At 40.2% G+C, this 12,023-nt stretch overlaps 1 protein-coding gene across 1 annotated transcript; it reads left to right on the forward strand.

The window, feature by feature from the left end:
* Positions 1-1,606: 1,606 nt before the first annotated feature.
* LOC142163364 (secreted RxLR effector protein 161-like) lies at positions 1,607-2,011 on the forward strand. Its single transcript, XM_075220640.1, has one exon. It carries the CDS (start codon positions 1,607-1,609, stop codon positions 2,009-2,011), a length of 405 nt encoding a protein of 134 aa, XP_075076741.1.
* The last annotated feature ends 10,012 nt before the right edge of the window (positions 2,012-12,023 follow it).

The following is a 12,023-nucleotide window of genomic DNA, read 5'->3' on the forward strand; positions in this document are numbered from 1 at the left end:
TCCTAGAAATGGTCACGTCAATGATGGCTCAATCTAACATTCCAATTAGTTACTGGGGTGATGCATTGCTTACTGCCACCTTTGTACTTAACCGAGTGCCTACAAAATCAGTTACTACCACTCCATATGAGTTATGGACTAGAAGACAAGCCGACCTAAGTGTATTAAGACCTTGGGGTTGTGCTACCTATACACATGATTTCTCTCACAAATATGGCAAATTGGGCCCGAGGGGAAAGAAAAGTATCTTTATAAGATACTCTGAAAGCTCAAAGGGTTATGTGTTTATAAGTCAGCAAGATAGTGGGAGTGTAACTGAGTTTGAATCACGGGATATCACATTCTTAGAGGACGAGTTCCCTAAGAAGGGAGAGGTAGGTCAAGACCTAACCTTGTTTGAGATAACGGATCAAGAAGTACAAGGATCACTTCATTCGAGTGGGAGAATTTTAGCAGATGATGAATTAGTTTCTCATCAAAGACCTCATTCATCATCAGATGCGAATGAAAGTAATCCTTCTACTTTTAGTGGAAGTGACCAAATGGGTCTTGTTCCAAGTGGGAGTGAGCTGGTGATAGATCTTGTTCCAAGTGGGAGCAGGATGAATGATCTTGATCCGAGTGGGAGAAACATTTATCCAAATGGGAAAAATGATGAATCACAAGTAAGACGTGGTTCTAGGAAAAAGATTCCCCGCCGATGATTTGATATTGAAGGCAGAGAACTATTTATGATGCTCCTACAAGAAGAAAACGAGTCTAAAAATGTAAAAGAGGCTCTCGCATGCCCTTCTAAGGATAAATGGACAAAAGCAATGGAAGATGAATTGGAGTCTATGAGAGTCAACAAAGTTTGGGAACTAGTTGAACTCCTTGAAGGACGCAAAGCAATCGGGAGCAAATGGATTCTCAAAATTAGGCTCAAGGCTGATGGCACAGTTGAGAGATATAAGGCTCGACTGGTGGCGAAATGGTATACACAACAGAAAGGAATAGACTACGAAGAGACTTTCTCGCCTGCTGTACGATTTACCTCGGTTCACCTGGTTCTAGATATTGTTGCAAGCTTGGATCTTGAATTACATCAGATGGATGTAAAGACTGCCTTTCTCAATGGAGAACTAGATGAAGAAATCTATATGGAACAACCTGAGTGTTTCATTGAAAAGGGCCACGAACAAAAGGTTTGTAGACTTTTGAAGTCTATTTATGGCCTCAAACAATCTTCAAGGCAGTGGTATATACGCTTTCAAAATGTTCTTGTATCCAATGGTTTTACCATGATGGATGAAGACCATTGCGTTTATACCAAGAGATCAAGAAACAAGCTTGTGATTTTAACATTGTATGTAGATGACATACTTATAGCTGGAAATGATAAGGAGTTTATAACCGAGATAAAGTCATGGTTATCATCCTAATTTGAGATGAAAGATATGGGTGAAGCTGCATATATTCTTGGAGTTAATATTTCACGAGATCGTCCAAAGAAACTATTGTATCTTTCACAAGAGAATTACATTAGAAAAGTTCTTGAATGATTTAATATGCAAAATAGTAGCCCAGTTAAAACTCATATCAGTAAAGGTCATACCTTGGAAGTCAGATGTGTCCTAAGACTCCTGGAGAGACGGAAAGAATGAGTCGAGTTCCTTATAGGAGCGCAGTTGGAAGTCTAATGTATGCTATGGTGTGCACTAGATCTGATATCTGTCAAGCAGTTGGCTTGGTAAGTAGATATCAAACTGACCCAGGTTTAGCACATTGGCAAGCATTAAAGAGGATCATGAGATATCTGAAGGGAACTGCTGATTATGCCCTTTGTTATCAAGGAGGCAAGGATCTGCGATTAGTTGGATATAGTGATGTTGATCATGGAGGAGATCTAGATGAGAGGAAGTCTACCTCAGGATATGTTTTCTTACTCGGTGATGGCGCTATATCATTGAGTAGTAAGAAACATCTGTATCACTATCTACGATGGAAGCCGAATACGTGGCTCTCGCATTAGCAGCATAAGAAGCCATTTGATTGAGAAAGTTCTTGGATCACTTGTTGGATATCACTGAAAATACTGAACCAGTAATAGTCTACTGTGACAGTGAGGCTGCAATATCCTCCACCAAGGACCCAAAGTTTCATTGTAAAACCAAACATATAGATATCAAGTATAACTATGCGAGAGACATGGTTAGACGCATGTCACGACCCCAAATACCGGTCGTGATGGCACCTATCACATTACTAGGCAAGCCAACTAATCAATAACCACAACCCTCTTTCTAATAACATTAAGCCATTTTCTAATGCAAGTTTTAGATATCAAATTCATTATAAGCGTTAAGGCCACAAAAGATATGCGGAAAGTCAAAATAACAACAAGCTACACAACCCCAACAATCTAGTGTCACAAGTCTAAAGCCTCTAATACAAGTCTGAATACCTAATACATCAATAGTCTAGGAAATGTGGAAAAGATAATAAGATAAGAGGGAGAGAATAGGGCTGCGGACGGCATGCAGCTACCTCAAAATCTCCGTCAAATACTGAAACAACTGAAAGCTCTCACTCGGCCGCTCGGGCACCTGGATCTGCACACAAGGTGTAGGGACTAACGTAAGAATGTAAACTTAGTAAGTAACTAGAGTAAATAAGGACTGAAAGCAGTAATGAGCAATTAAAAAATACATAACTGGATAATTAATAGAATATCAGGTCACCTTTACAGTCTAAAAATCAGTTTTCATTATAGAATCAAATTTCCAGTTTAAAACATTGAAGTCAGTTGCTTAGCAATATATCCAACAAAGGCTTATTTAAAAGAAGAGTGAAATCAGTGAAAACATCATAACAAGGCCTCTCGGGTAAGGAATCACTCAGAATATGGCCCCTCGGGCAGCCTCTAAGTCACTCGTGACTCGACTCTCGTCACACAGTACTCACCCCCAGCACTCGGCTCTTTAGTATCTCATAACAATAGAAATCATAGTAACCGCTGCGGCGTGCAGCCCGATCCGTAATTTATAGTCGACTATGCTCACTGGGGGTGTACAGACTCCGGAGGGGCTCCTACAGCCCAAGCGTCATATTGTTGCGGTGCACAACCCGATTCAATATACATATTGCTGCGGCATGCAACTCGATCCAATATATATGTCGCTACGGCGTGCAGCCCGATCTGCTGCGGCGTGCATCCCGATCAATAATATATACATATCATATCCTCATTATTTGGTTCTCAACCTCTCTCAGTCATTAACCTCACAGCCTCTCGGGCACAACAATAGAAATTAGGGAACTCAACCCAAACAGTCCTCACAATTAGAAGTGAAAAGATAAAACTAGTTTTAAGCATTTAAACCGGTAAGACATGACTGAGGATATGTTTTTAGCAAGTAATAGTGAGGAAAAATAGTTAAAATGCCCCTAAGGGTTTCTACAGGTCGGCACAAGGCCCCAAACATGACATACATCCCATAATACAGTATAACTATCCAAAATACGGAATAATATAACGTTTCCAAATCAAATACGCGGCTTAATAGTCGCTACGGGACGGACCAAGTCACAATCCCTACCGATGCACGCCCACACGTTTGTCACCTAGCATGTGTGTCACGGGGTTTATCAAAACAAGTCAAATACCGGGGTTTCGTACCCTCAGTTCCACATTTACAATGGTTACTTACCTCAAACCGGTGAAATACTACTCCGCGACACCTTTGCCCCTCGAATCGGATTTCACGCGCGTCGAATCTATCCAAAATCAGAACGAGGACGTCAAAATATGCCAAGTGAACGAAGCCCAAGCGAAAGCAATCGAAAAATACCAAAAATCTCAAAATTTCCAAAACCCAACCCCCGAGCCCACATCTCGAAATTCAGAAATTTTTACATCAATAGATTCCTTGTCTCCCCACGAGTCTATGCATATCAAGAACACTAAAATCGGAGTCCAAATGACCCCTCAAATCCTCCTTCAAAGGCTTCTTAAACTCTAGCCCTAATCCTCCATTTTTAGCCCTTTAATTCATTTAATTACAGCCTTCATCCATGAAATACTACCATAGAAATGTGTTTTAGGTCTAAAATCCTTACCTTAACGAAGTCTCCTTGATTTCTCTCTTCAAAATCGCCCAAAGCTCCCGAATTCGTGTTTAAAAATGGTGAAACCCTTCAAAAATCGCGAAGGAAGACATATATACATTCTGCCCAGGGATACCCATATCTGTGGTAAAAACCCCGCTTCTGCAGTACCGCATATGCGGTCTCTCCTCCGCTTCTGCGGAAATCACTTAACGGACCAATTCCGCATCTACGATCCAGTCTACGCACCTGCGACTCTGCAGGTGCGGTTCAATTACCGCATCTGCGGTTCCTGCCTCTTCCTCTCAAATCCTCTTCTGCGGCTCCACTTCTGCACGTGCGGCGGCGCACCTGTGGTACCTAAACCGTAGGTGCAAAAACCTCAGAAGCAGCAAAGTTCAGCAGCTGCAATACATCTCAACTTCCCCGTTAACCACCCGAAATCATCCCGAGGCCCCCGGAACCTCAACCAAAAGCACAAACATAACCCAATACCTTATTAAAACTTGTTCCAATCATCAAAACGCCTCAAACAACATCAAATCTACCAAATCACATCGGATTCATGCCTAAGTTTCTAACTTCCTAAATAAGCTTTTGATAAAAAACCCAACCAAACCACGTCTGAATGGCCTAAAATTTTACACACACATCCCAAATGACACGGAGGAGCTACTGCAACTCTCGGAATTTCATTCCGACCCCTATATCAAAATCTCGCCTACCAACCGGAAATCGCCAAAATATCAACTTCGCCAATTCAAGCCTAAAACTATTCCAACCCTCCAAAACCCATTCCGATCACGCTCCTAAGCCATAACTCACCTCCCGAAGCTAACCAAACCATCAGAACTCGCATCCGATCCCTCTAACACATAAGTCAACATCCGGTTGACTTTTCCAACTCAAACTCCCTTACAAGAGACTAAGTATCTCAAACCTTACCAAAATTATTTCGGATTCGATGCAACCAACCCGATACCATAAAACACAGATAACGAAGCATAAAGAAGCAGAAATGGAGGAAACAGAGCGGTAACTCATGAGACGACTGGCCGGGTCATCACATCCTCCCCAACTTAAACAAACGTTCATCCGCGAATGAATCAAGAAACATACCTGACGCCTCAAATAGGTGAGGATATCTGATTCGCATATCCCGCTCGGTCTCCTAGGTAGCCTCCTCCACGGGCTGACCTCTCCACTGTACTTTCACTGAAGCTATATCCTTTGACCTTAACTTTCGAACCTGACGACCCAAAATAGTTACTGGCTCCACATCGTAGGTAAAATCATCATCCAACTGAACCGTGCTGAAATCCAAAACATGAGACGGATCCCTAATATACTTCCGGAGCATAGAAACATGAAATACCGGATGCACACTCGACAATCTGGGTGGCAAAGCAAGATCATAAGCCACCTCCCCAATCCTCCGAAGCACCTCAAAAGGCCCAATGAACCGCGGACCCATCAACCATATAGGATATATCTCCTTAGCAGGACCTTCTCGCCAACCATATAGGATACATCTCGAACCTTCCTGTCAGTATAACTTTTTTGCCTCAATTGCACTGTACGAGGCCTCTCCTGAATCACCTTCACCTTCTCGAAAGCATCCTGCACCAAATCTGTCCCCAATAGCCTAGCCTCACCGGGCTCGAACTAACCAACTGGAGATCTACACCACCTCCCATACAAAGCCTCACATGAAGCCATCTGAATACTCGATTGGTAGTTGTTGTTATAAGCAAACTCTGCAAGCGGTAGAAACTGATCCCATGACCCTCCGAAATCAATGACATAAGCACGTAACATGTCCTCTAATATCAGAATAGTGCGCTCGGACTGCCCGTCCTTCTGAGGGTGAAAAGTTGTGCTTAACTCAACCTGAGTACCCAACTCTCGCTGCACAGACCTCCAAAATTGCGAAATAAACTGAGTGCCCCTATCTGAAATGATGGAAACTGGGACATCATGCAAACGAACAATCTCCCAGATATAGATCTCTGCCAACCGCTCTGAAGAATAGGTAGTACACACAGGAATGAAGTGCGCGGACTTGGTCAGCCGATCCACAATCACCCAAATAGCATCGAACTTTCTCAAAGTCCGTAAAAGTCAAACAACAAAGTCCATAGTGATCCTCTCCCACTTCCACTCGGGAATATCTATCCGTTGAAGCAAGCCACTCGGTCTCTGATGCTCATATTTCACCTGTTGACAATTGAGACACCGAGCTAAAAATCCTATAATGTCTTTCTTCATTCTCCTCCACCAATATTGCTGCCTCAAATCCCGATACATCTTCGCGGCACCCGGATGAATGGAATACCGTGAGCTATGGGCCTCCTCCAGAATCAACTCCTGAAGCCCATTCACATTGGGCACACAAATCTGGCCCTGCATCCTCAACACCCCATCATCACCAATGGTCACATCTCTAGCATCATCATGCTGAACTCTGTCCTTAAGGACAAGTAAATGTGGATCATCATACTGGCGCTCTCTGATGCGATCATATAAGGAAGACCGAGAAACTACATAAGCCAATACCCGAATGGGCTCCGAAACATCTAACCTCACGAACCGATTGGCCAAGGCCTGAACATCAATCGCAAGAGGTTTATTGTCACGACCCAAACCGATGGTCCGGGACAGGTACCCGATACCTTACTAAACCGAGTACCCACGTAACGTATCTTTCTTAATACACCATCATATACACATGCATACCGGCCTAATAGGCCAACGTGATCCTTTATAAACTCAAAACATAGGCCGACAAGGCCGTATAATCTTTTATGTACATGACATATATCTACAAGCCTCTAAGAATACATAAATGTCATAAGGGTCGGGACAGAGTCCTTCCATACCAAACAATACACGTCTAAATCATACTAACCAAACGAGTAACTCCGAAGCAAAGGGAGCGCACCAACATCTTCCACTGAGCTGATAGCCTACTTGGAGGGCTCTCGACCTGTCTATCGGGACCTACGGGCATGAAACGCAGCATCCCCAGGCAAAAGGGACGTCAGTACGAATAATGTACTGAGTATGTAAGGCAGATAAATAAATACATGAGAGATATGGAAGACATATAGAGTACATGACTCAACCTGTAAGTCTGAATAACTTTGTAAATCATAAATTACTTTTAACATCATGCATATGCGTATGAATGTCATGTCGTGCATAGGTACATGTTTCATAATATCATCAGCCTCTGAGGGCATCCCATCATATCATATCGGCCACTGTGGGAAAAATCATCATCGTATACCAGCTGATCAGGTGGTGGTGCGTATATAACGCCATAACCTTTCCCATATCCCATATACATATATACATACATATATACGCGTATATAACGCCATTTGAATCATACTTACATATATATGCGTATATAACGCCGTTTGAATCATATTTCGGCCACTGTGGGCAACATCATCATCATATACCAGCTGATCAGGTGGTGGTGCGTATATAACGCCGTAACCTTTTCCCATTCCATATACATATATTTACATATATACGCGTATATAACGCCATCTGGTCATGGGTCAATGCACATGAATGCAATGCATGAAATGTACGTCAATAAAATCATTCAGAAGGTCATAAGACCATTTTGCCTCTTGAGCAATATCATAAAGTAACATCTTTTCAACTTTCTTATTTTTCTGAGACCCATGAACAAATGATAAAATATTATGACACATGGGAATTAAAGAACATAGATATTTCTATTACTTCTATGAGTAGAGTCACTTATGAAATTTGTGCATTTTCACGTTTCGTTCATATCGTATGGATCATGCCAAAAGAAAGAAGGGATAACCTTAACATACCTGTTTTTTGAATTATTTGAACGAATCTTCTTCTGTGAAATTCTTGAATGGAACTTATACTTGGATTTTGAAATTGGAACAAAATCTCCTTCTTCTTCTAGAGTTCTTTTGGCTTTAAGACCAAAAAAAGAATGAGATGCAATCTACTTCTTAACTTAGTTCTAACGTATTCTTTGTTTGAAATTTACGAAGAAAAGCGTTTATGATTCTTGAAGAATCATTTGGGTTGAAATTTGAATGGTCTGCTTTAGATACAATTTGGTTTCAAGCCAAAGTAACAAAATTTGTTCAAACAAAGATACTAAAATGAAGGTTAGAGGCATATTGGACAAGTCTTTCTAAGACTTAGCTTTGAGTCATTATTTCATATATAGCCACATGGAATTAATGACTTATGAGTCATGTTTGGACATTGTGGCTTTATGCCACGTGAGAGGGTGCTTAATTATTATTTATTTTTAAAATACTTCATATATACTTTATATATTATACTACCGTGGTCATATGGTACCTTGCATGGTACTAGTTCATAAATATGGGGTATTAACGCTCGGCCCGAATTGTACCCCCAACATGCCAAACTTGGACAAAAATTCATTTTCTTTGACTTTCTTCCGCTCTCACTTTCACAAATTTTCTCATCACTCATTTGAAATAGTATAATCCTTATAATCTCCAAATAATATTTCCCTTAGACTGATATCAATTACCTTACGACAACTTCAACGTACAATACTACAGGGTGCAACATTGTCGTAATATAACACTGCGGGACGTAATATCGACGTAATATTGCGAGGTGTAACATCATTCCCCCAATTGGAACATTTGTCCTCGAATGTTGACTGATGCTCTTATTATTTTCATAACTTATAGCTCTTGTGAATACCTCAATACTTTCCTTGCCATTTAGGTAGTTGTTCTGTGAATAAATCTAAAGTTCAGGTCACTCCCCCCTTAGGCCTCCTTCTCACACCATAACTTGTAATCGAAATCCTTCCAATATCATAACTGTTTCTACCTTTCATCATGCAGCCTGTACGATTTTGACCTTGTAAGTGTGCCCAATATCTAGGTTTTATATGTAGATCTTAATAAGATGTTCCTTTGGGAATCTATCAGTATACTGAAGTTGTTCGCTGGGTACTTTGTTGAATTCATGAATATTGTTAAATCTCATCGCATAGGTCCATTTATCTATTCGTATGAATTTACTGGCATAATTCTTAGTTTAATTTATCATTTCTAACGTCTGTTATCAAATCCCAGCTTACTCTCGTTGCTTATACCATATGTATAAATTTAAGTCCTTTTATGCTTCCTTATTACTGCTCATCTTTAGAATAACGGTCCAATCTCATCTCATACTTTGTGACTTTTGTCCATCTACTGTTGATTCACCTCAATATTTATCTACAATATATCACTGATAACTTGAAACTTCTTATATAATACATTACCGCTAGGGCTTACGTTGTATTGAGGAATATTCGAAGTGATTCTCATAATCGTATTTCATACTGTGATTCACCTTATGGGGGTATCCTAATTTCGTGTCGCCAGCGAAATCTTTTCTCCTTCTCTTATTTTTTTTAAATCTTCATTCAATCGATGGCCCCAAACATCATCCTATATTTGTCACCATTATACCCTTATTTTATTACCAGGTCAGCATTTCATTCCTTCTAAATGCTATTAATCTTAGACTCCTTTGAGTTCATTAAGGCTATAGTGAGCTTTGTATAACATAGAGAAATTGTCTGCTCTTCTTGTTTTCATGGGCTTAATCCAAAGACTTATCCATTCTCGTCACCTTTTCACTTGCCTTTCCTCATCCTTACTCATGTTTTTTTAAAACTTTGTCGCTCTACCATACTTTAGCTTGCAACCTATACATATCCATTTATGAACTTTCCTTCAACTTGCTTGCACCATAGATTTCCTTATGTTATTCTGGAACGTCAAGCGAGACATCACATCGTCTCCAACTTTTCTCTATTCTTTTAACTGGATCTCTCAGTACTTAGAAACCATAGGCTAGAAGACATGTCGCCGGCGATGCCGCTTTCATTCCCGCATGCTTATAACCTTCTATCCGAAGTATGGACTATTTACAACTTTCTGCATTTGAGTATCTCGTACGTTGTTCACTTTTACCTTACTTAAAATCTCGTATCATATCTTTTATCTCCTTCATAACCTCCCTTCCACCTAGATGTAATTCACGTCCATAACTTGAAGCTCTATTATAATACTCGCACCTCTGGTACATACACAATCCGGTGGGAATTACGTAGTAACTTCTTATGAGGCTAGTACTTCTTCTAACTGGCTTCCTTGTAGAGCCATTATAGATTGTAGTTGTTGTGTTATTTCTCTTGAACATCTGATATTAAGAGTGATTCTCTCATGTTCTCCAGTGCAACTTCTATAATTTTACTAGGTCCAATAATCAGACTCCTGATTTACTTATGTGATGTAATTCTTTAGTTTCCTCTTCCTTCTGATCAGCCTTTATGTAGGCTTAAGCTATCTTCCGATCTGTGGCTCACGGTATTAGTTATTACCTCAGCCTTTCATGGGCATTATGGAATATCCATGATACAATCGTCTAACAATTTAATCCTTTGTCTATGCCCTTGGCTTAATTCTTTCTTTTAACTTATACCAGAGTCTTCTATGGCCGTATGATTGTCAACAAATATGGTGCCTGGATAATGTTCCAAAATCTAGAGTGTATCCATAACGTACTAACTCTAGATCATTGATCAAATAATTCTTTTGTTCCATCTTAGCTTTCTTTCAACGTAAGCTATTACTTTTCCTGGTCTTTCTGCCCCTTGTTGCGTCCATACTTAGCTTATCTTAGTGTCCACACTTGAAAGAGTTTTCATACAACTCATATGATCTCGAATATTACTTTTAATTCTTACTTCCCATTCATTAGCCACAGTAGGTGCCAATTTCCTTTGGAATGCTTACAATGTTGTTACTAGATTGTTGTTACACGACCATTTCCTCTTTAGGTCGGTGTGCTTAGGTTGAAGCTTTCTTTCTTATCTCTTCAGCTAGTCTTTCGTTGTAGTACTTAGGGAGAACCCTTGACTCTGGTAAAGCTGTGAGCTTATTACGGACCTTCTTGATGTCCTTACTTGCCTATAATCATCCGTAGTTGCTTACTTCCATGCCCTTGTGCTTGTATAGTTGCTTCTGAACTGATATTTTAAGTGCCTTCCCAGTGTCACTTTCTTTTATCCTCGTAACACTCATACAATACCTTTAACTACCCCGACACTTGTTTGAATATATTCAAGCATTATAATGATATTCTTTGAGGCTGAATTCTCCATGTTGGGTTCTACTACATTTATCTTACATGATCTGATGACTCGTCTGTAACCTCCTATTTAGCCATAACTGGGATTTTCCTGACCAATTACTAACTACTCGTTGGTCCATTCTCATATCAATATTCCTCATAATCTTTCTTGAGTTATTTCCTTTGTCTTAACTTACGTCTCGCACTGACTCCTTATTTATTAATAACAGCTCGGACAGAAACCTTTACTTCCTTTACCATTCCATAGTCACTAAAACCACTTAATTCTGACTTAATGCCACATCACTCCATATTCCCCCCCTTTAGGGGTGTACTAAAAGCTGAAGCCACAAGGATCTACCTATAGATGTTTTACCTCTTCATCTTTGGCGTTGTTTCTCAACATCAATGATCCTTACTCGCCTCGCGACAATCCTCCTGTACCAAGGATGAAACATTCCCTTACTCGCGAGGGTGACACTTAGCGTAACTGGAACATACATTCTCTTAAGCTTAACTTTGCTCACATTGCTTGCTCTAGGGAAGCGTCTCCCTGAATGACCATTCTCTGAATTTATCATGAATCTCCTTCTATGGTCCGTCCTATTATTGCCGCAACATGATATGAAATTCTCAAGATGCTGACTATTATCAAATCACTCAGTTCCTAATTCATATTTAGTTTATCTTGTTCACCAGTCCATATTAATTTCTATTACTCTAGGGTCTAAATTTTCCTCTTGGTAATCGCGTTAGAGTTG

This window comes from Nicotiana tabacum, chromosome 8, assembly GCF_000715075.1.
Source record: "Nicotiana tabacum cultivar K326 chromosome 8, ASM71507v2, whole genome shotgun sequence".
NCBI classification, from domain to species: Eukaryota; Viridiplantae; Streptophyta; class Magnoliopsida; order Solanales; family Solanaceae; genus Nicotiana; species Nicotiana tabacum.

What these genes read in the sequence shown, in the direction of transcription:
- LOC142163364 (XM_075220640.1), top strand. Translation starts at nt 1,607, where the DNA reads ATGTGTCCTAAGACTCCTGGAGAGACGGAAAGAATGAGTCGAGTTCCT.